Genomic DNA, 24,246 nt, shown 5'->3' with positions numbered 1-24,246 from the left:
GGCTTTCCTATGGTAAATAGAGAAAGCACAAAAGGCACCAGTGATAGGAGATGAGCAATAACTTAAAAGCAACATAAAAAGCATTACAGGTAACACAAAAAGCAAGTGTATCAAAACGTTGAACTGAACAAAAGCAACAGAAGGCACAATACATGCAGGAATGGACAAACATATGCCAGACATTCAAACATATATACATGTATATTACAATAGAACGTTTTATCAAGACAAGAAAAATAATGCTAGCATATAAGCAACACCAAATGTAACAGTCACTAGTACATATTATATTGAGAGAATACGGACTGGTATAAAAACACAGAAGAACATACAGCACATATATCGGAACAGTAACAACACAGAACAGACATTTTAAGCATGCAGTCCATGACTCAATGTTGGTTTGAATTTGTTTATTTGTGACAGGCTGAGCATATGCAATCTTTACCATTCCAATTTCACATCATTGATTTAAACTGACCAAAAGTACAGGACAGGCGGAAGGATTCAGGGAGAGAGTTCCAGAGTAACGGGGCTGCATACCTAAAAGAGTTCTTACCAGCTTTAGTAGATTTCACTTGAGGTATCTGTAACAAATTAGAATAACGAAAACTATATCGACTGTAATGTTTTTGAATAAGATTGTTCAGGACTGGTGAAGTTTCCAGTGCCATTGTTCTCATACGCTTTATATGTAGAGAATGTAATTTGGCTTTCATGAAGAGTTCTGTATAGGATGACGAGTTATCTTCATAAACAAATCTTAAGTGCTCTTTCCTGAATTTTCTCAGTTTTTCTTGTATTACCTTCTGAACAGAAATGCTATGATAGTTGACAAAAACTGAAATCAGATAGAACAAAACAGTGAAAATTAGTAAGCCTATTTAATTTACCTAATTTATTTCTAATGGGTTTGCCTGCATGCAGTTGAAATGAAACCAATTAATTAACACCAGGCTTTCTTATTGCAGAACACTAACATATTGTCATAATCTGAAAAGGAAAACGAGTGTATTGTATTCAGCATAGTTGTAAAGTTTACCTTTATTGATGAAGTCAACACACAAAATGGCTGCCTCCATGATCAGTAATTTTCTTAAATTTCAAACTGCCATAACTTTTTCAATGGTGGTCCGATTTTAAAAATTCTTTTAGCGTTATGAAAGGCTTGAGTAACTTATTGTCAGGCTTTCCTTGTCCTTTAAACACAATACAAAAGGAAACTTGTTAAAAATATGACATTCCTCTGCGGTTGGGACGATTTCTATTATCTAAGAAGTTAACAGTATCAGATATTGAAGCAGTTCACTTAGTTAAGAAAAACAGGATAGTATTGCCCTAATGTGTATTTTCAACAGCCTTTCATACGACATTGTTCAGTCGAAACAGAAGTTAATGTTACCATAATTGTACAGAAATAATTACATATAAACTGGTCACCTTAGAACTCTTGAAAAATATACCCTAATGTAATAAAAAACTTTAAAATGTAAAAAAAAAACATGTTAGGAAAGAATAACTGCACCTGAATATTCAATCTAAGATACCACCGGTAAGTGTTTTGGTGAAACAGAATATTGGAACTTTGTGTTGTATGTATCCAAGAGGTGTACAATGTCAGATCTGCACATGCACAATTCTTTGTAATGTGTAATACATTATAATATATATATAATAGTATAGGAGGAGGAATCCGCAGAGGATTATATAATATTATGATATAATACATGATATAATTATAGTTTTGAAATAACTGTGATTATAATTATATATTAGTAAAAGTCTTTCCCATTCCGCTGTATAGTAAAAGTATTGCAAACAATACCTCATATGACATTTAGGGCTACCAGTGGGGAACTCTTGTTTTTGAAAATTCTATATCATTTTGGACCAAAAATTATTGTTTTCACGCGATAAAACAGATACTCGTGCATTATCGCAAATATCATAGCGTTGTGTGAAACCTCGGGCTTTCTTGCGAAGACAATACAGTCAAAGACCTCGATTTAAATCTTCGCAGGAAAACTCTTTATAGAACCCATTGCCAGGATATTTGCGATAATATCCTCGCTTCGGTCCTAAAGGCTCATGATGAGCTTTTGTGACCGTTCAATGTCCGTCGTCCGTCGTGCGTCCTTCAACAATTTCTAAAAAAATCTTCTTCTTGAAAACCACTGGGCAGAATTACACTAAACTTCACAGAAATGATCCTTGGGTGGTCCCCTTTCAAAATTTTTCAAAGAATTGAATTCCACGCAGAACTCTAGTTGTCATGGCAACCGAAAGAAAAACTTTAAAAATCTTCTTGTTCAAAACCACAGTTCATAAGGCTTTTATATTTGGTATGTAGTATCATCTAGTGGTCCTCTACCAAGATTGTACAAATTATCTCCCTAGGGCCAAATATGGCCCCGCCCTGCGGGTCATATGGTTTACATAGACTTATATAGGGAAAACTTTGAAAATCTTCTTGTCCCAAACCACAGGGCCTAGGGCTTTGATATTTAGTGTGTAACATTATCTAGTGGTCCTCCGCCAAGATTTTTCAAATTATCCCCCTAGGGTCAAATATGGCCCTGCCCTGGAGGGTCACATGGTTTACATAGACTTATATAGGGAAAACTTTCAAGACAATGCAACATATTAAATATCAAAGGCCTAGGTCTTGCGGTTTCAGACAAGAAGATTTTTAAAGTTTTTTACCTATGTAAGTCTTTATAAAATTTGGACCCCCTGGGCAGGGTCTCTTTCCATCCCAGGGTAGTAATTTGAACAATCTTGGTAGAGGACTACCAGGCAATGCTACATACCAAATATCAAAAGCCTAGGTCTTGTGGTTGAAGACAAGAAGTTTTTTCTTATACAAGTCTATGTAAAACTTGGGACCCCTGGTGCGGGGCCTCTTTTCATCCCAGGGGCATTATTTGAATAATCTTGGTAGAGGTCCACTAGATGATATAACATACCAAATATCAAAGCCCTAGGCCCTGTGGTTTTTGAAAAGAAGATTTTATAGTCCTCTACCAAGATTGTTCAAATTATTACCCTGGGATGAAAAGTGGCCCCACCCCGGGGGGTCCCAAGTTTTACACAGACTTATATAAGATTTTTTAAAAAAAATCTTCTTGTCTAAAAGTTCAAAGCCTAGGCTTTTGATACTTGATATGTAGCATTGCCTAGTGGTTCTCTAACAAGATTGTTCAAGTTATGCCCCTGGGGTGAAAAGAGGCCCTGTCCCGGGGATCACTTGTTATATGAGTTATATAGGAACATATACTTTTAATATTTTCTGATCATATTTCCTATACTGTTTTATTATAATTACCTGATGACCCCAAGTAATTAGGGGTCACTTGACTTTGACCTACTTTTTTTTTTAAGATAGAGCCCTGAAATTTGGATTACAAATACATTTTTGCATGCCAATCTTAAAACTGACTTTCAGTGACCATGAATGTGACCTACTGACCTACTTTCTTAATATTTTAGAATCAGTTTGACATTTGAAACATGTAGCTCATATTACTCGGGTGAGCGATCCATGATCATCACGACCCTGTTGTTAAAATGGATTTGTCAATAATTCAATTTGAGCAATACCATTTATTATTTGAAAACGTGCTCACTGAAATTTACTGACTGAATAGCGAACAGTGCAGACCATGATCAGACTGCACGGGTTTGCAGGCTGATCTTGGTCTGCACTGGTTGCAAAGGCAGAATCACTTGCCACCAGCAGGCTAACTATTACATTTTCTTGAATAGATTATGACGAAATTTGAAAATTAATAATTAGTTCGATTTTGTACGATATATCAATGACATTTTACAGTTTTCAGAGAGAAATAATTTGATTATACTGTATTAAACTTCAACAAATAATTACTTGATAAAATTATTATAAATTCATTTCGAAGTAGATGTTAGAGTTTTTTTTTGATATCTCTAAACCGTACATATTTTGGGTTCCATAGTCAATAATTTAAATCTTAATTATGTTTTTGCATGAAGATAAGATAAGATAAAATACGGGAAACCCAGGACATAAGTCGATGGTGTGTCGAAGGTTTTTTTTCACGTACGCAATCATGTTTTGATGTAATATCATGTTTTTTTTTTTAAAGAGAGACATCCACTTTAGAGTATTTCCCGTTTTTAAAATCGATTTGATCTCAGTTTAGAAAATTTTGAAAATTTCGAAAGTAGATAGTTACATAAAGTCATAACGTTAAAGGTCAATTTAATATTTTAAGGAAACTCTGTTCAAAACGATGTGTGAAACTGATATGTTACATTTTTATAAGCAATATCGGAAAAAAGCTTATTTTTAAAACAAGATTTTTGTATTTCAAATATTTCATATTTTGTTTTCGGCTTAAAGGCGCGGTTAAGATCAATCTCAGTAAAAATTGAAAGGAAAGTAAGAAATCTGTAACAGGTTTTCTCATATTCATGTTCAAAGTTTACGTATAGGTCATTAAAAGTATCTTTAGTCTTTAAATAACAAAAAAATGTTTTTTTGTTTTTTTTTTTGTTTTCGATATCTCATGTTATTTGCACGTGCTTTTCTAACGATAAAAAAGAATTCCATAAAACTAATTAATCTTTTCGTCAACAGGTTGTTATTCTTCAGTTATTCTGTTGGTTGTATTTTAACCTTGCTTCTCTTCCGTTATTTTTGTCGTTATTCTAAAGCCCCTCATAATGACAGAGAATATATTTTGCATAATTACAAGTTGCTTATTCTTCAGTGATTAAGATAAGAATTCTAAAATATGTTACCATTTCTCGGTATTGAAGTATAATCGATAATAAATCAGTGCATGGTAAAATTTATGATATTTGTTAAAAACAAGCTATTTTTACATATCTTATTTATATGCATGTGTGATATTTATCTGTTTATTTTTAATAATGTCGTCATGTCAGTGATACGTCAGGTATATTTAGAGAGACATTCTTGGAAGATTGGGATTACCTAAGTGCGTTGTCTCTAAAAATAAAGTTTTTACTACTTACTTACTTACATATATTATTTCATCGCTGACAAAGTAAACAGGGTAGGTTTTTTTTGCATATTCTTTGCTATGTTTAGTATTTAAAGATTGAATATAATATCTACAGGCAATATATCTTTTAAATGGGATGAAATAAAACGTTTATTCTCGTATAAACAACGTTGGTGTAATAATAGCAAGGATGGCCCTTTCCGCCAGATTGTACGCGTAGTCTGACATCATATTTACAAAAAAAAATGAACAAAATGGCTTAATTCGAATTGATTTGTTTGTTTGTTTGTTTGTTTTGGGTTTAACGCCGTTTTTCAACAGTATTTCAGTCATGTAACGGCGGGCAGTTAACCTAACCAGTGTTCCTGGGTTCTGTACCAGTACAAACCTGTTCTCCGCAAGTAACTGCCATTTCCCCCACATGGAACAGAGTTGGAGGACTAATGATTGCAGACACAATGTCCTTTATCAAATCGCCACGGAGAACACACGCCCCGCCCGGGGATCGAACTCACGGCCCCGCGATCCGTAGACCAACGTTCTCCCTACTGAGCTCAGCGGGCGGGACTAATTCGAATTGAACGTAAAAATTTCAAATATACCTTTAACTAACTTTCAAAAGGCAAAGATCAAAATTGAATCGATACGACTGTATGATTTTTCACGGAATTTAACAATATCTAAACTGATTAAAACTATGGGCTGTATTTACCAGTAATGCTTTTTTTTCATTATTTTACTTATATTTAATTAGAGTAATTCAGTTATTTTTCAGATTAACAGATGGTGATATTTGAACATAAAAGAAATATTATGAGGTCGTACCATTGTCATTGAAATAATAAACTGTTAATCTTTGAGACTTGAAATGTTGACATCGGGTACGCTATATCTTAGAAATACATGCCGGAATCATTGTAAATAAAATGATAAAATAGCTTATGAACATACTACTAGAAATTGTTTTTAAATATTGTATTAAAATCTAATAAAGTGATAATTTCCAGCACCACCCCACCCCAACACCCTAAACCACACCTCTTGGTGAGTCACTTTCCCTTCTTACTGCTGTAGGCTCAAAATCTCGCACTTTTTGTAAATTTAGTATATCTCTCTGTCTGCATCAGAATCTATACATGCCTTTAAACTGTGTAACTTCCATCGACAGAAACATTACTAATCATTCTCTTTGAAATAAAATGTGTTCACTTAGTGAAAGCAAAAGCATCAAGAACTTTATTTTGCTTTTCAAACACTCGATATAATTTAAATCTAATGCGAAGTAAAATGGTTTTACTGTTTTTTTTCACCATAAATTATAAAACTATAAATTATAATAAACAATGCAATGTATTTTATCTGATCAACATTCAACTATATACTTATAAGATACACATCTTTTGGCGATATATATGTACACTATCAAATTTAAATCGCACTATGTTAATCTGCATAGGCACATTTGAAATTCTTTTAGCACATTGTTAAACCTTTTGCAGAGTTTGGAAATAAATACGAAACAATCACATATGTTTATTTGTTCTAAAGGAAATTTATACTTCAAATAAATCAAATATTTTAAAGTGCAGTATGAAAGAAAAAGACTGTTCCGTTAAGATGGCAACTACATAGCCAAATGTTCTTTCTTAATAAATGAAGCAAGGAAATATTTGGCATTATTAGGAATCGGACGAAATATCAAAGCAGGTTTTGGTGTCCATTCAATATCTGTGCTATAGAATTCCGCTTAAACCGGTGTGTGTGAGAGTGGTGGGGGTCGTGATTGGTAGTACTCCACATTGTCATTTTTGAATACATAGGATCAAACCAAATATGCACTTGTTTTGCTTCATTCGTACATTCAATGATTCCAAAACATCTTCTTATAGATGATATTATTGATTTTGAAACTGTTAAATGATAGGGAACGTGATTTTAATACCTTAATTCAAACCCACTAACAGTTCTGCCAAATGAAGCGAATGAGTATCAATGCTGAAATAGTTTCGTATAACGTCACACTGACAAAACTAATTGTCTAATGGCGACTTTCCATCTTTTGATGGTGCAGGAAGACACCAGGTGCCGCTGTGATAAGTATTTCAGGCATGTGGGGGCACATGTGTGTAACCACCATCCTTCCGGAAGCAAGCTTAATGGTTTCCCTATATGGAAGAATTGTATGCGAAACGAACGACAGAATAGGATCTGCAAATTCCTATCGCATGAACTCCGAAAAATTAATTAATGTCTTATATGTACATTATATTTCATTTCCATTTGTAAACAAGATTATATTATATACTGCACACATTTTCTTGCATTTAAAATCAGCTTCTCGGTCATTCTGTTCACCAGACAGAACAACTCCGACGTCATCTAAGGCACGTTCTCCCTGACTATATGCGAACGCCGTCAAAACAGCGGCCCGTTATCACTAAGTAGTATCTTTGGCGCCTTTCCCTTTTTGCTGTTCATACAAAATGAACGTCACAATTTTCAATGGAAAAGAATAGAGCGAATGTAAATACATGTATATTATATCTAATCTATTTCAAGTGTCGTCAAAAGACTGGACGGTACTTGGCTAAAATATAGGGAACATATTTGAAGTACTAGGATGGAAGCATACAACAAGAAACCCAGGATCCTTTTTATTGTATGTACTACATGTTAATACCTGCATTTTCGTTTCTATTTAGACCGTTGGTAAGTGATAATGCTAATAGTTTTAATTTTGACTTTTCATTATATTTACACTATGAAATGATAGCTTAGTTCACCAAATAACTAAATAGTTATATATTTTCTTTTTCTCCTTATAAAAGCAGACAATTTAATGTTTAAAAATGAATATCTACCAATATCTGAAACAGAATAAAAAAAACCTTCTGTATTACAAATAACAGATACTTACCTGGCCTTTGTTCTGGGTGCCTAGCAAGGGAGGCCGATACTGCTGAAAAAAAAACACATAAACATTTAAACATTTGTAGTAACGGTCCTTTTCAGTCGTAAAACTTCTTGTATGAAATTTATGCATTTCTAATTTCGATGCAAATGAACAGTCCTAAATATCTGTTACGTGTCGGTCAAGAGAAAAGTGTAAATGTTCTATATGAGGGCTATTATCTACTTCCAGGGTCATTATCACTCAAAGGCACCGCTCTCCCATTTATAAACTTATACCTAACACATTCCAAGACTCATCCAAACGTCTCGTTTTATTATTAATTTCGTTTAATGGCATGCTAAGGTTTATAGCAACTTACTTAATTTACTTCGTTATAAATCCTTGAAAGACAATTTTACTGTCATTTCTGTCAATGTTTTAGTAAATTTTGTACATTTACAGATAACAGGCCTTCCCGTTTTGCTCATCAGTGTGGTGAGCATGTACCTATACTTTCCTGTGAAACACGAGAACGCAGAATATGCACGACTTACAAACCAAGGAATACTCTTATTCATTTTGGTCATTTTCCATTTCCTCGGTGGATGGTTAAGTCTTAAATGGAACATTGACTACTGCATATACAAGCCTCTGGCGGCATGTGTAAGTATCGGTTTTGACTGAACCTGTTTGAAGCTCTAAGTAGCTCTGTTGAGAAGAATTGTATGCAAGTACTGGCACTATATAAAACCAAAACAGTAGTCGCGGATGAAAAGTTTATCACTTATGTCAAGTTTGGATGAAAATTACAAACTGCATGAATGAATGAATGAATGGTGTCACTGAATATAAACATGATGGTATAGAACCTCTTGTCGATTTATACAGGTTGAAAGAAGAATATATTACCTTTCGGTGAGCATGGGTTGCTTCCCTTGCAATAAGTATCACAGTTAACAACATTAGTCGTAATAAAATGAAAAATTTACGTAAACACAGTGACATAGTTACGTGTATGGCATCTCTTCAAAGTTAGCAGCCATGTTCTTTATTTAGAAACATTTATCTGATTTATAGAAACAATATAATTAAAAACATGTAAATGTTTTATTCATATATCTTGAAACAACTTTTTCCCGTTGAATACTTGGTTTTCTAACCAATATTTAACTTGATTCTCAAACACTTACAAAAGATATATAAATCATTTAAATTATCAAATATCCACTGTTGGAATACGAGGATTGTTCAAATATGAATGCATCTAGAACGTTATCTCGCTCAATAATGCGAAAATCACGAGGAAATCAAGATTATTGGGTAGATAAACATGTTAGCTTTACATTGATACCACACCCATTAAATTCCGTTCACTTTAGCTCTGTCTATCGCTCGCTAAACATTGCCTACTCGTGTATACTTATAATACTAATACAAAAATGGTTGGAAGAAGGTCAGCGTACGCCGTTGAAATACGGTCCTATATTAGAATCGTTGTATTCTTGGCATAGGGTGTAAAGACATTTTTGATGAAATATGTTCTGTTTATGGGCATAATGAAATGTCTTTTTCGACAGTTATCCGTTGGTTTAAGAAATTTAAATGTGTGTTAGTTTCAACAGAAGATGCACCACATGGCCGTCGGCCGAAAACAGCAACGTCTGCCAAGATGGTTGCTAGAGTGAAAGAAATAGTTGCTACTGATGCAAGATACACCGCTAGGCAAATAGCTAGTATGGTTGGCATCTCATTAGGAGCAGCTCATACAATTCTGAAACGTAATTTGAAAAATTGAATGAGAAAGATCTGTGCTAGATGGATTCCCCATCTGTTAACAGATGAGCAGAAAAGGGCACGCGTGCAATGCACACAATTGTTGCTTAAACAGTTTCAAAATTACAATGCACGGTCTTTCGCAAATGTCGTCACTGGTGACGAGACATGGGTTCACTTTTTTGAGCCCTAACGAAAGATTGAGAACAAAATATGGGCAACAAAGTCTGGCAAAGACCATGCATTGCAAAGCGGACTATGGGTGTCAAGAAGGTAATGTATGCCATATTCTTCACAACTCAGGGTCCTGACATTCAGGTTGCTGTACCTAAAGGCAAATCCGTAAATGCGAAATTTTACAAGACTAATGTTCTTCGAAAACTGAAGAAATATTTCAAAAATCGAAGACCAGCAACTGGTTTTGCCAATGTCAGATTGCTACATGACAATGCGTCATCGCACAAGGCGTCTATTGTACAAGACTTTCTGAAGCAGGAAAAGGTTGTTGTGCTCCCTCACCCTCCTTATTCGCCTGACCTTGTCCGTGTGACTTCTTTTTGTTCTCAAAGCTCAAAAAATACCTTTCTGGTCGAAAATTTGTGCAGCGCAAACACCTCGGTTCTGCAATATTCCAGTGTCTTCATAGTATACCTAGAAAAGACTATGAAAATGCCTTCAAGGATTGGATTAGAAGACTGAAACTTTGCATATCTGTTTGAGGTAAATACTTCGAGGGGACCAAATAAAATTTTCATTGAAATCTATCAAGGATACATTTTTATGTGCTTAGATGCATTCATATTTGAACAATCCTAGTATTTACTTTGTGAATCCCGAGAGTTTTGGAAACTGAAATTTAGACTCCAGCAGATGTAATATCACGAAATGATTTTCCAGATATCAAAGCGAGCACTGAAACAGTATACCAATGTAAATAATTTGATTTTAAAAAGTCATGAAATTTATACAGCGATTTTCTGTTAAAAGATATGCCATCAAGAACGCGATGTGTGAGGTTTTTTGGAAAATAGCGAGCAGGGCTTGTTCAGTTCAAATTTATTACAAAAACTATTTAGATATCTGAATTATCATAAAGTCAGTGTACTGTTTTTCTGTAACATATAAAATGTACGACAGACTCAGATATTTACACAGAAATTACAAAGTCTCAAGAACTGAAAATGTAGATTAAGAATAATTTAAAACATGTCAGAACTTTTGCCGGTTGCAATTTGGATCAATCACAGTTAGTCTGAGTATCATTGAGAACTTTCCTATTGCCTGAGTTCTAGCCAAATCAGTTTAATTATTTTATGCCCAGATATTTACATAGTGTAATAGTGATATACATTAAAGTAAAGTAATTATAGGTATTTTAAGTGTTTAAACAGTTCTGTCTGCATTTTTATATATAATGATTATTACTAAAAGCTAGGTCATTCAAACTAAGTAGTCAGTATACCAAATGCCAATTAGCTACCTAACCTCAAAGTACAGTATGCACAAAATATTTTACATAAAAAGGTTCTACAACATGTACCTTCATAAAAACTGGATGATGCAACTTTGTCATCATTGAGCATTTTGAAATATTCAAGATGACCGGCAAAAATTGAAAATTGACTTATCTCCTAAATTATACAAGATTTGGACTGGATTATTATTGTATATATTATTTTTGTTACTAGGGGTAACTAGATTAACATTAAATGTATACAATGTATAACAAAGATGAAAATCATTTGAAAGATCCAAAATGGCGGTCAAAATAGCCGCCAAAACGGAAAATCCCTATATTTTGCATTAGACACTTTAAATGTGCAGGTTTTCCTACCGTATATGGGTACTTCTAATAATTAGAAATGTTTACAACATTTTTTTTCCTACAGTAATTTTATAAAATGGATGTTCTTATTCCAAAGCATTACATTTTGAACACCAAACATATATAATAACGTGGTATGATTTGTGATCATGTTGCTACAAATAAAAGTAAAGATACACAAAGGGACTTTAAAACGCCCCATCTAAGCATTTGTAAAATTTGATTCAAGAAGATAATCGCAATGCAGATGCATAACAGATTAAGGTATAATGTTGGAAATTTGTCTGTTCCAAACGAAGCGTGACTACTGTTCATGAAGCTCATATTCGGATAAGTTTTGTACGGATATCGGTTGCCGTCGCTGGATAGAAATAGCAAATACATGTTTGTCTTTACATTGTTAAAAGATAAACAAATTGACCATTTTGTCCAATGATCAAAGGGTTGATTTTTACGTTGCAACACGCCAAAGTAGGTGACGTTGACGTAATGTAAAACGTTGAAGGCAGAAGCTAATCACATCGTATTGACAAATGTCCATGTTTTTTCAGTTTAAAATCTTGTTATGGATAGCAAGATATATTGGTTATTGCATAATTGACACGTTTATTTCCATGTGTCATGCAAATGTGCTCTCTTTTTGATAATAATAACAATTCTTCGTAGTTCATTAGACACAATAGTTTTCATGAGATAGAAACTGCAACATTAAGCATTAAATAAAGCTATTGTTTCTATTTAAAGGGCCGCTTTGGCTTTTATATGAATTATGTTATCGGTTTCACTGAGTATATGAATCTTGTTACTTTTATATAAGTTAATAAGTTGCATAATTCTATCATTTCTATTTCAGATCTGCTGGAATTCTTGGTTACTTATCTGTCTGGTTTGGCATACTAACAGTATCATTCTTCAAAGAAATGAGGTATAGTTCAAAGTATACACCGAGAACGGTATTTTTAGTAACACCTGCAATAAAAAAAAAACTTTAAAAAAGCGTTATTTATGCAACAACAGAAAAATTTTGATGCGTTTTATTTCAACTTTCTGAAATACTGCCTTACATTATGTCTACAGTTGTTGATACTTAATATGCAATGCAATATGTTTCAGAATATAAACGAATTTGGATGTTGTTTTCATATATCAACATAAATATATACTTTACATTTAAATCAGGATGTTTCATTCATTTAATCTATTTACATTTGTAATATACTGACATACATTCGAAATGAATAGCTCAAAACTTTATCTTCAGGTCAACTGTCCTCTATTTATATTTAAAAAAAAATTTCGATAAAACTGCTTACATAAGAAAACGTCGGAAGAATATTTCTCTTAACCCTTACCCTGCTAAATTTCTAAATTGAACTAGTCCATCTTTCAAGTTGGACCATTAAACGTGAAAAGAGGTGCTTACCAAAAAGATACTGACTGAATAGCGAACAGTGTAGATCATGATCGGACCGCACGGATGTGCAGGCTGATCATGATCTACACTGGTCGCAAGACAGAATCAATCGTGTCCAGCATGATAAGGGTTAAGTCAAAACGTTTATTTTCTTCAGTCAGAGCTTTGTCAGATCTTTCGTCCGTTTGTATAGTTTAAATGATTAACTAAGTAATCCACTGGACAGTTAACTCAGTCCAGGACAGTTAGCTCAGTCCAAGAGATAATTTGTTTAATGTCAGTAAGTCATTGACGTAAGATGAGGACATATTAAAATAAGAATGACATTTAACAATTTTAGAACTACTGTTCATGAAATTCATTTTAAGAGCTTGTACATGGATATATTTGTATAGCGGAGCCTGTTTATAATAAGTCTTCAGCTGGCGGTATCATTGTTATGAAATGAAGTGTTTTATATATGAAATGATACATTCCTCAATTACTAATTAAGAACAACTGTTAAAACACAATTTTGTTCTATGTCATAATACTGTATAATTCCAGCGATAGACATTATGTTGACATGCTACATGTATATGCTATGTATATTTTCGCAAGTAAGTCGAGGCAGCGTGTATTATATGCCGTTTCTTCCTAAAATGATATGATTCGCTATATAGTTGATATCTTAATGCATCTGTATTTCAGATGTGGTCAGTGTGGTCAGCTAGACTGACATGTTTGGTTACTTTTCTGGTTAGTATGTGGTGTAATCATTCTATGGATCTGATATCCATAAAAATATTAAAAATAAGTGTAATAAAGTTTAAATATTTTTGAATTTTATTAAAAATTTCTTACCTTTTATTTATGTCAAATAAGGATAAAAATGAAATACATTTACAAATTGATATTTTTTTCTGTTTTAGATACTTTGGCAAATATCGGTACACTGGAACCTGTACAAGAACGGGCAACAAAACCAAGAGCAACAAAAACAAGAGCAACGAAAACAAGATTAGAAAGCATTATGATTTACAACACATACTTTATCTTAACAGTAACGGTTACATGTTGATTAAACGATTTGCCCTTTTTGCACTAATCAGGTGGTAAATGAGTTCCGCGGTTTGATGGACTATTTTATAGGATGGCTTGTGTGAAAGTCTATTTACATATGCTTCGAATAATCTTGAACATTTCACAGCCTTAACAAAGAAAGACAAATTTAAAGTATCTTTTACAAATAGGAGTATTTTACGGTTGTCTGTCAAAACCTGCTTTGATATTTTAAAACAAGAACTGATTTCTTATAAATAATATAACACATCTAGTTACGATTTTTAACCTATTAAGATACATTTTGTATTATAATCTTAGCTTATATTTTACAGAATCTGACAGTAAACATATTTAAATTGATTAATGTACAAGGATTGTTACGGGCTTTTTTGTATGTATGTAAGTGCGCAAATATAGAGTGTAATAGTGATTGTATTAATTAATGCAATTCACATCTAGTGTTTTAGTTATATTTTGATTACAATTTTATCCAGGTTTGAAGTTCATGACCCCAAGGTATTTTATATTGAAAGATGAAGGAAAATACGGATATTTAACACTTTTCAGTTTATTTTGGTTTCATTGTTATCCGTAGAAGTCTGCATAATTGATAATTTTACTAGTATGTGCGTTAGTTTTCTAATATAAGCTTAAAATGTATACATGTATGTCGCGGGGCTCGTGTTTCCACGGTAACGCATTTTCTCTCATTTTTAAACAACTATGTATGAAAAAGGGGTTTTCAACGGCTTCACTGCCATTTTGTTAATGACCAACATGGAATATTTGGGTAATATTATTATCAAAATACCAAGCACATGGTACCCTATTTTTCTTAAAGTTTAAAGTAACCATGGTAACAGAATGTTTAAAATAGCTTATATCTTGTATATATGTGGGGAATAAGAAATACACTTGATATATACAGAACGCATATTAGAGTCAGGTTATATCTATGGGAAATAAGGGATACACTTGATATGTACAGAACGCACTTTAGAGTCAAGTTATATATGTGGGAAATAAGGGATACAGTTGATATGTATAAAATCTATTTGGATAACTGCTTTATCTGGGTTTTTTTTACAATAAAATTAAAACCTTTTGAAACTTTAAGTTTTAATAAAATATTTCTGAAAATTGTCGTCACAATGACAAGTAATGCAGCCCAACCCTTTTGTCTAATAGTCACGTAAGTATGGTGGCTGATTTCTGCCGGTGTCGTTGTTTCGTTCTGGTGCCCCCGCCAGAACGAAAGAAGGACGTTTTCACATTTGGCGTTGTCTCGTTCTGTCGTCCCCACCAGAACGATGTTTTCCTCTTTTGGCCTTGTTTTGTTCCCTCGTTCTGGCGCCCCAGCCAAAACGACATAACGAAGAATGCAACGCGACAGAACGAAAGAACGACACTTATAAACGGCGCCCCAAAAAACGTTGTCTTGGCATTCAGTCGTTCTGGCGCCCCCGCCAAATGTGAAAATATCGCTCTTGAGTTCTGGCGCTTTCCGGAAGAGCATGCACAGTGTTAGTAAACAAATCTGAATGAAAGAAGTATGGATTCTGAGGGTAAATTTATGTTTTCGTTTTCGTTTTCAAGTATACAACTCGAAAACATGCGAATATTAGCATGAAAAGTGTCTTATTTTTGTAAAATTCATTCCACGAGAGAAATAATGCCCATTTGGCCCCCGGTTTACGCGTAAATGTAGGATCTATTTATTAGGGACTTCTTTCGACTATATCACGGAAGCACATTTTTGACAGAATTACTGCTATATAACCTATGAAACATGACAACGCTGCGCATGCTCTATCAGAACGCGCCAGAACGATATTTTCACTATTGACGTTGTTTCATTCCGTCGTTCTGACGGGAGCGCCAGAACGCCAATACGACGTTTTTTCGGGGCGCCGTTTTTAAGTGTCGTTCTTTCGTTCTGTCGCATTGCATTCTTCGTTATATCGTTTTGGCGGAGGCGCCAGAACGAGGGAACGAAATAACGCCAAAAGAGGTAAACGTCGTTCTGACAGGGGCGCCAGAGCGACAGAACGAGACAACGCCAAATTTGAAAACGTTGTTCCTTCGTTCTGGCGCCCCACTGGCAGAAATCAGCCACCATACAAAAGCAATATTTTGTATGGAGACGCAATATCTTCTCGTCTAACCTTTTTTTAACACAAACGAGCCAGACAAAAAAACTTGCACTAAAGAAATAGATTATTAGCTCGACTATTCGAAATAAAGGTTAATCTATAGCACTCATCCGTTCGTCGGCGTCCTCGTCCGCTTCCCGATTTGTCAAATATTTGCATGTAGGCTGGTACATTGTATCTCAGTAGCCACTTGTTGGAATATATTGTATTTCACACATTTGTTACTGTGATATACTGATATGCAATGCACAAATTAAATAACATTGTTATGCTTATTCACAAAGTTATGCCCCCTCTTCAACTTACCATTCTTTGGTTAAGTTAATGCATAAAAAACTGTTGTCTTAGTATCCCAGCTTGGAATAAATTGAAACCTTATGCACATTTTTACAGCGACGATCTGACATGCATCGCACATATTACATAACTATATTTTGCATTTTCACAAAGTTATGCCCCTTGCTCAACTGAATAATGTTCGTTACGTGCAAGCTGGTATCTCTATTACCGCTTGTTTGAATGAATTGAAAGTTAACACAGTTCTGTATTGTACAGATGCATAGATTCCATAACTCTAGTTTGTATTCTCTAGTCCGCCCGCTTAGCTCAATAGGGAGAGCGCAGATCTACGGATCACGGGGCCGTGAGTTCGATCACCGGGTTGGGCGTATGTTCTCCGTGACACTTTGATAAAAGACATTGTGTCTGATACCATTTGTCCTCCACCTCTGTGTTCATGTGCGGAAGTTGCCAATTACTTGCGGCGAACTGGTTTATACTCCTAGTCAGAATAGATACATATACCCGAAAATAATTGAGGATACTCTTGATCTAATGGACGCTTGTTATAGGACGATCCCTTGAATCTAAATCTGACTACGTGTTAATATCTTTAAGTCGCAGAAAAAAAAGACAAAGGCCACATTCAAAGAACAATAGGCGAAAATACGCTTCTCAAATATTCTACGATGAATTTTATTTACGAGTTTTTTTATACAGAGGACGCTCCTCATAGTAAGATTTTGAGAATACACTACTAGACTGTTACACAGAACCTCTTTCCGGAACTCAAGAGTTTCTGACCAAGACGCATAACTCTCTACGCATACCTGTAATTTCCTTGTCACATTTTGTTATAGATAGCACTGGCTTCCCAAATGAGTATTATGAAGTTTTTATTAACATGAGATCTAGATCTATATATAATATTTTCTCTAGAACCCGTGGTACTGGAAAAAAAATATTGAAAAAATGTGCATTTAATCATGTTCTGTATTTGTTCATTTTCTTTTTACGTTAATTACGTAGTGCTATTTCGCTCTGCAAAACAAAAAAAGATGCTTTCGGCATTATCTTAGTAGATATGATTTTTGTATATTTATTTATTTTGTTTTCAAAATGGTGGCCCGTAGCAGTCGTGAAATTTATTTCTATAGTGTGGGGGAGTCTAGTGACGGCTAAAGTTTGAGTCCAAGATACCTTGGGTAGTCCAAGAGAACATTGCATAAATACGATCAATAGACGTTCCTTTTGCTTGATTGTTTGTTTCATGCGGGTTTATTTTCTCTCTCTGTCAAATTTTGCCACGAAGAACAATCCGCCCAGATATCAAATCCGCAATAGGAAAGAGGTTGAATATTGATAGTTTGGTGCGCACGTTACTTTTTGTTGATGTCCTGGCTACAGTTTAAGACTAGGATCCGGTATCTAGGGTAGTTTTTTAGGTTACAAAGGTCATAATGGTGCAGAAACTGAACGACACACGTCGTAATGTCACCCTTGCCAAACGTCACCGCGCCGAATGTCGCCAGGTCCAGCGTCGCCCCGCCGAACGAAACTCCGCCAAACGTCGTCTCCTGCCTTCCGAAATGACAAGATAGTATAAATTTGTGATAAGAGGGAGTAATATTTTAATAGTTTTGAGAAATATTTGTAAGTCCCTAATGAAGTGTTATCAGAAGCTGTCCCCCACCCCTCCCTATCAGTGATACGATGAGTAACTTTTAAATTACAAGATTTTTTTTTTCATGCCATAAAGATAGATAGAGGACAATGGCACAAATCAGCCACAACAGGAAATAAACAAGAGCACCACCTACGGGTGCCACCGCTCGTCTGCAAGTGTTGGTCAGTATGGAAGAAAAGTGTTATAGTTCAGAATTTCTAAGTACAAAACGGGCCATAATTCTGAAAAAATGCAGATTAGAGTTATGGTTCTTTACCTGCTTAGTAAGGTAATGATGATAAACAAGTGTGCAAAGTTTCAAAGCTGTAGCTCGTTTAGTTTTTGAGAAAAGATGGACCTTAACAAACAATTTAACCAATAAACTCAATTTTTAAGTATAAAAAGGGCCATTATTTTGACAAAATTCATATCAGAGTTATGGTTCTTGACCTACTAAATCAACTAATGCTGACAAACAAGTGCAAAGTTTCAAAGCTGTATCTTTTATGGTTTTTGAGAAAAGGTGGACCTAAACAAAAATTTCAACCAAAGCCGACGCCGACGATCAAGTGACAACGATACCTCGTAGATATGTTTCAAAAATCAGACGAGCTAAAAAGATTTCTATAGCCCAACCCATCCTGTAATGTAGTGATGGAAGAGCGTACTTTTCACTACATCAGAAAGTCATATTAATTTTTAACACCTTTTAATTTTGTAGACAAGGGAGACGTAAGATTCAAACAACGAACTCAAGGTTGAATTCCATATATATTTTAATCACTATTATAGTATACTAAATAAAATTCCACTGAAATATATCTCCAAACATTACATTAATTCCATAATTTGATAATATCACGTTTTACTATGTTTCTTAAAGGTCACATAAAATGCTCTGCACTTCAATATTATCGAAGCCCAGTAGTATTAAATATAGCGTTTTTGGCATTTTAACCCCATTTGACCTTTTGACCACTTCTAAAAAACCGACTAATGTCGGACAAATTAAAATACTTTAAAAACCACAGATTTCAAACATACTAAAAAGTTTTAAACACATATAATATAATGAGTTTACAAAATAAAATATATTGTTTGAAAGAAAGAAGATTTACTGATAATATAAACCCCCATTATGTTATAACAAAAAATGGGAGAAAAATGATAAAAGCTACCTGTTCGTCTTGTGGGAAAATGAAAGCAAAATTTGTTAAAAGTACTATCAAAGCAGGTAATTTAGATATTCATAAAGCAAGGTTACCTTTATTACCTAAAAAAGGTTTAACACTTCCAGGATATAACTATTGTGGACCAGGAAATCCTTTAGATAACGGACCTCCTGTCAACGAACTGGATGCAGTATGTATGGACCATGACTTTTGCTATGACAGTGGTGTAAAAAAGAGTACATGTGATAAGCAAATGCTTTCCAATATAAATAACACTAAATCAAAAACATTTGGAGAAAAGATTGCAAAACATTTAGTTGTAAAACCAACTATCAAAACGAAATACAAACTTGGGTGGGGACAGGAACAACAGTTCCCTATGGGCTTAACGCCCAGACAAAAACGAAAGTCAAAAAACGGGAAAAGGGGGTAGAGTATACCCCCGGAATCACATGGAGTGATGAATTAGCAGAAGAATTACACAAACCAATTAAAAGGAAATTTAAGAAACGAAGAGTGATAGTTAATGATATTGATGATACTTGGTCAGCTGATTTAGTTGATATGCAAACCTTTTCAAAATATAATAAAGGAGTAAAGTACTTGTTAACAATTATTGATATATTTAGTAAATATGCTTGGGTTATTCCATTAAAGAATAAAACTGGAGAATCTGTTACTGAAGCATTTGAAAAAATAATTTTAGAAGGACGATTACCAGTAAATTTATGGGTGGATGAAGGAAAAGAATTTTATAATAAAAAGTTTGAATCATTTTTGAATAAAAATAAGATTAATATGTATCATACATTTAATGAAGGCAAAGCTGTAGTAATTGAAAGATTCAATAGAACTTTAAAAAGAATAATGTGGAAATATTTTACAGCAAATAATACTTATACTTATTTAGATACTTTGCAGGATATGGTTGATAAATATAACAAAACAAAACATTCTAGTATAAAAATGACACCAACCGAAGCTAGGAAAAACTTAAATAAATGTACTGTTTACTTTAATTTATATGGTAATTTAAAGATACCAAAGAGTAAAGCAAAATTTAAAATTGGTGATCGAGTTCGCTTAAGCAAACTTAAAAGACATTTTGAAAAAGGATATACACCAAACTGGACAGAGGAAATATTTATAATTTATAAAATTAATAATACAAATCCCAGAACATACACTAATAAAGATTTAAATGATCAAATAGTTCAAGGTTCATTTTACGGACAAGAACTTTTACCTACTACACAAGAGGTTTTTAGAATAGAAAAAGTTATCAGACGAGACTTTAAGAAAAAACAAGCTTTAGTAAAATGGAAAGGTTACAATGAAAGATTTAATAGTTGGGTTCCATTTAGCGATCTTGAACAAATTTAATTTAGAAAATAAAAAGTTTAATTATATAAATGAGCAATAAAAATCTAATTTCTAATAATGGAATAGAAACAATAGATCAATTAATTATTCACTTAACTAAACTAGCTGCTGCTTCAGAAAAAAGTTATAATTTTTGCGGAAGAGTAAGTACTGGATTATATATTACAGCAGGTTTTTTTGGTTGCTCAGCTGCATTAGCACTTGTTCCAGCTATTCCTGTATTTGTAGCGTTGCTGGTGCTGTTCCATCAGTAATTACCATATTACTAACAGACTAAACTTGAGGGACAAGAAATTTATTTTAAAAATACATCATCACAAAATAAAAAAAACTTATAACAAAAGCACGGATTGGAAAGTAAATAAAGAGATCCAAATAAAGTTTTCAGGATATTTTTACAAAATTTTTAGAAATGCAGAAAGAAAAAAATTATTCAACACCTCTTGAAATGCATATGAAGGGATTTAAACTTAACGGATATAAAAGCAAAAAAGAAGAAGAGTTGTATTAAAGATTATTAAAGATTATTAAAGATTTTTTTTCTATAAGTATATTATATATAGATGGTTAATAGAAAGGTAGATAGAATGATTATGCCAAAATTAAACTAGCACTTTAGGAGAAATAATGAATCCAGACAAAAATCAAATAAGAAGTTCTTAAAGAAAAAATGTTATTAAATCAAAACCGATCAAAAAAGTTAGCGTTGAATATAAAAACCATGTCATTTATAAATTACAAAATGTTATGATCTTATCTTTTAAAAAAATTTATTTGAATGGAACTGTGGTTGTCTATTAACTGAAGAAGAAAATGCTGAAAGATATGTGATTGTCCCAAACCAAATAATATTAGGAACAACCCTAAAAAATGTTATTGTAAACCGACTGTGATACTAATGAAGAAAAAACATATAAAAAACAATTATGCAGCGTCTAAAGACCTTGGTATTAATTCTGGGTTAATAACAATGTGCTGCAAAGAAGAAAACCGAGTAAAATGTGGAATATCAAAAACTAATGGAAAAAGATATAAGTTTAAATATTTTAATTCTTCTTAAAGATAATTTAAAACTTTATTTATTTTATTATTTTTTTTAATTATTTTTTAAATTATTTTTTTAATCCTTTTTTGCTTAACGAATTTTATTTTCTAATATAATATATAGATGGAAATCGAGAGATCTACAAATCAATATTATAAGAAATTTGAAATTAAATTACATATAGACAAGATCCAAAAAATCAATTATATTTAACTATTAACGACTCTTATGAAATACTTAATCTGAACTTAAAACTTTAAAAGGTATAAAATAAACGTTGGTTTTAAAAATAACTTTTGCAAAAATGGATATAAAACTGATACAATATATAATCAGCTTATTTTCAATCAAAGGCTTTAGAATTATTAACACAAATGAAATAAAAAAAACTTTACATCAAGCTTTTGATGAAATATAAAAAGAATTGGTAATTGGATTTCTGAAGGAAGTGGCTGGAGAATAGAGTCAGTTGATGCTCATTATATAAATAGATATAAGTATAATTCATTGGCTGCTTCAAGTTATTTAGAATTACCAAAACCATTACAACATCCAATGAAAGGATTAATAAATATAAAGAATGATGATAATGAATGTTTCAGATGGTGTCATTTAGCTTACAAATTTCCTGTTGAAAAAAATCCTCAAAAAATTTCAAAATATAAAAAACATATAAACGATCTTGATTATACTGGAATTAAATTTCCTGTTAGATTAAATCAAATACCTAAATAGAAGTTTTAAATGAAATATCATTTAATATATTTGGTTATGAAGAAAATAGTATTTATCCATTGTACATATCAAAATATCAATACGAAGAACACTGTGACATGTTGCTAATTACTAATAATAAAATAACTGATGATGACTGTAAGAGGGCTAAAGCCACTGTAGTCCAACATTATGTTTGGATAAAAGACTTTAATAGATTAATGTTTCAAAAAACAAAATATCAACATAAAAAACACTTCTGTAAAAGCTGTCTGCAACATTTTACTCAAGAAAGAATTTAAATGAACATATTCCAAATTGTTTAGCTATTAATGGTCCCCAAGGTTTTAAAAATGCCAAAAGAGGGAAGTAAAGTACAATTTAAAAATTATCAAAAAGGGTTTTTAGCAGTACCTTTTGTAATTTATGCTGATTTTGAATCAATAACTAAAAAAGTTTTAACTGCTTTACCATCAACTGAATCTTCATTTACTGAACCATATCAAAATGTTATATAGATTGTGGTTACGGTTATAAAGTTGTTTGTTGTTATGATAACAGTTATACTAAACCAACCCAGATTTATAGAGGTCCTAATGCAGTTTATAAAATAATTGAAAAAATGCTTGAGGAAGAGGAATATTGTAAAGAAATATTTAAAGAACATTTTAACAAAGAACTAAGAATGTCTAAAAAAGATGAAAGTGATTTAAAAAACAAAAGTTTTGTCATATCTGTGAAAACGAATTTATAGAAGGTGAAGTGCCAGTACGTGATGAAAAACAGTTTTCCAAACGGACCAAAGGTCCGGGATCATTGTCATATAACAGGAAAATTCAGAGGAAGTGCTCACTCAGAATGTAATATTAATTTTAGACTAACACACAAAATTCCTGTTATTTTTCATAATCTAAGAGGTTATGACGGTCATTTTATTATGCAACAAATAGGAAAATTTAAAAAAGAGATTAATGTTATTCCTAACAATATGGAAAGATATATGGCATTTATGATTTCCAACTTGGTCTTTATTGATTCATTCCAGTTTATGTCTCAATCATTGGATAACTTAGTAAAAAATATTCCAGAATTTGAATACACTTCAACTGAATTTGATAAAAATATAGAATTATTAAAAACAAAAGGTGCTTATCCATATGATTACATGGATTCATTTAAAAAATTCAAAGAAACAAAATTACCTTCCAAATAAGATTTTTATTTAATTTTAAATGAAACACACATATCTGACAACGAATATGAACATGCTAAAAACGTTTGGAATAAATTTAAAATTAAAACAATGGGAGAATATCATGATCTATATTTAAAAACTGACGTATTACTTTTAGCTGATGTATTCGAAAATTTTAGAAAATTATGTTTGGAGTACTACAAATTAGATCCTTGTCATTATTTTAGTAGCCCTGGTTTAGCTTGGGATGCAATGTTAAAAATGACTGGAATTAAATTAGATTTAATAACTGATATTGATATGTATCTTTTTATTGAAAAAAGACTGAGAGGAGGAATAAGTTATATTTCAAACAGATACAGTAAAGCAAACAAAATATATGAAAGATTATGATCCTAAATTGACAGCAAATACATTTTTGTACCTCGTTTGCCAAAAACCCTTTACGGTTGGGCTATGTGTCAACCTTTACCCTCTGGAAACTTTAATTTATATCTGAAAAACAATTCAAGAAATTAATTGCAAAAGGTAAAACTAACTTTTAGTTGATGTGATCTTGAATATCCAAAGAATTACTTTAAAACCCACAACGATTATCCTTTAGCTCCTGAAAAAATTAAAATACCAGACGAATGGCTTTCCAATTATAGTAAAAATATTAAAGAAGAATTTGAAATAGGA

General features: G+C 32.7%; 1 protein-coding gene across 7 annotated transcripts in view; it reads left to right on the top strand.

Annotated features, from left to right (window-relative positions):
* The window catches only part of LOC123541184 (uncharacterized), a 31,921-nt gene extending 17,511 nt beyond the window's left edge, over positions 1-14,410 (top strand). For 3 of the 7 annotated variants that reach the window (XM_053527179.1, XM_053527181.1, XM_053527180.1), the window contains exons 2-6: positions 7,569-7,668; positions 8,365-8,565; positions 12,354-12,425; positions 13,605-13,652; positions 13,826-14,410. In XM_053527179.1, the coding sequence (XP_053383154.1) occupies positions 7,630-7,668; positions 8,365-8,565; positions 12,354-12,425; positions 13,605-13,652; positions 13,826-13,918 (453 nt within the window). In that variant the 5' untranslated portion in view covers positions 7,569-7,629 and the 3' untranslated portion in view covers positions 13,919-14,410. Of the gene's footprint in view, positions 1-426; positions 584-7,568; positions 7,719-8,364; positions 8,566-12,353; positions 12,426-13,604; positions 13,653-13,825 lie in introns of all 7 variants that reach the window. The other 4 variants (XR_008367902.1, XM_053527178.1, XM_053527177.1 and 1 more) reach the window with 3 other exon arrangements.
* Positions 14,411-24,246: the final 9,836 nt, after the last annotated feature.

This window comes from Mercenaria mercenaria, chromosome 16, assembly GCF_021730395.1.
Source record: "Mercenaria mercenaria strain notata chromosome 16, MADL_Memer_1, whole genome shotgun sequence".
NCBI lineage: Eukaryota > Metazoa > Mollusca > Bivalvia > Venerida > Veneridae > Mercenaria > Mercenaria mercenaria.
The sequence above is the reverse complement of the archived record's forward strand: the minus strand, read 5'-3'. Positions and strand labels throughout refer to the sequence as shown.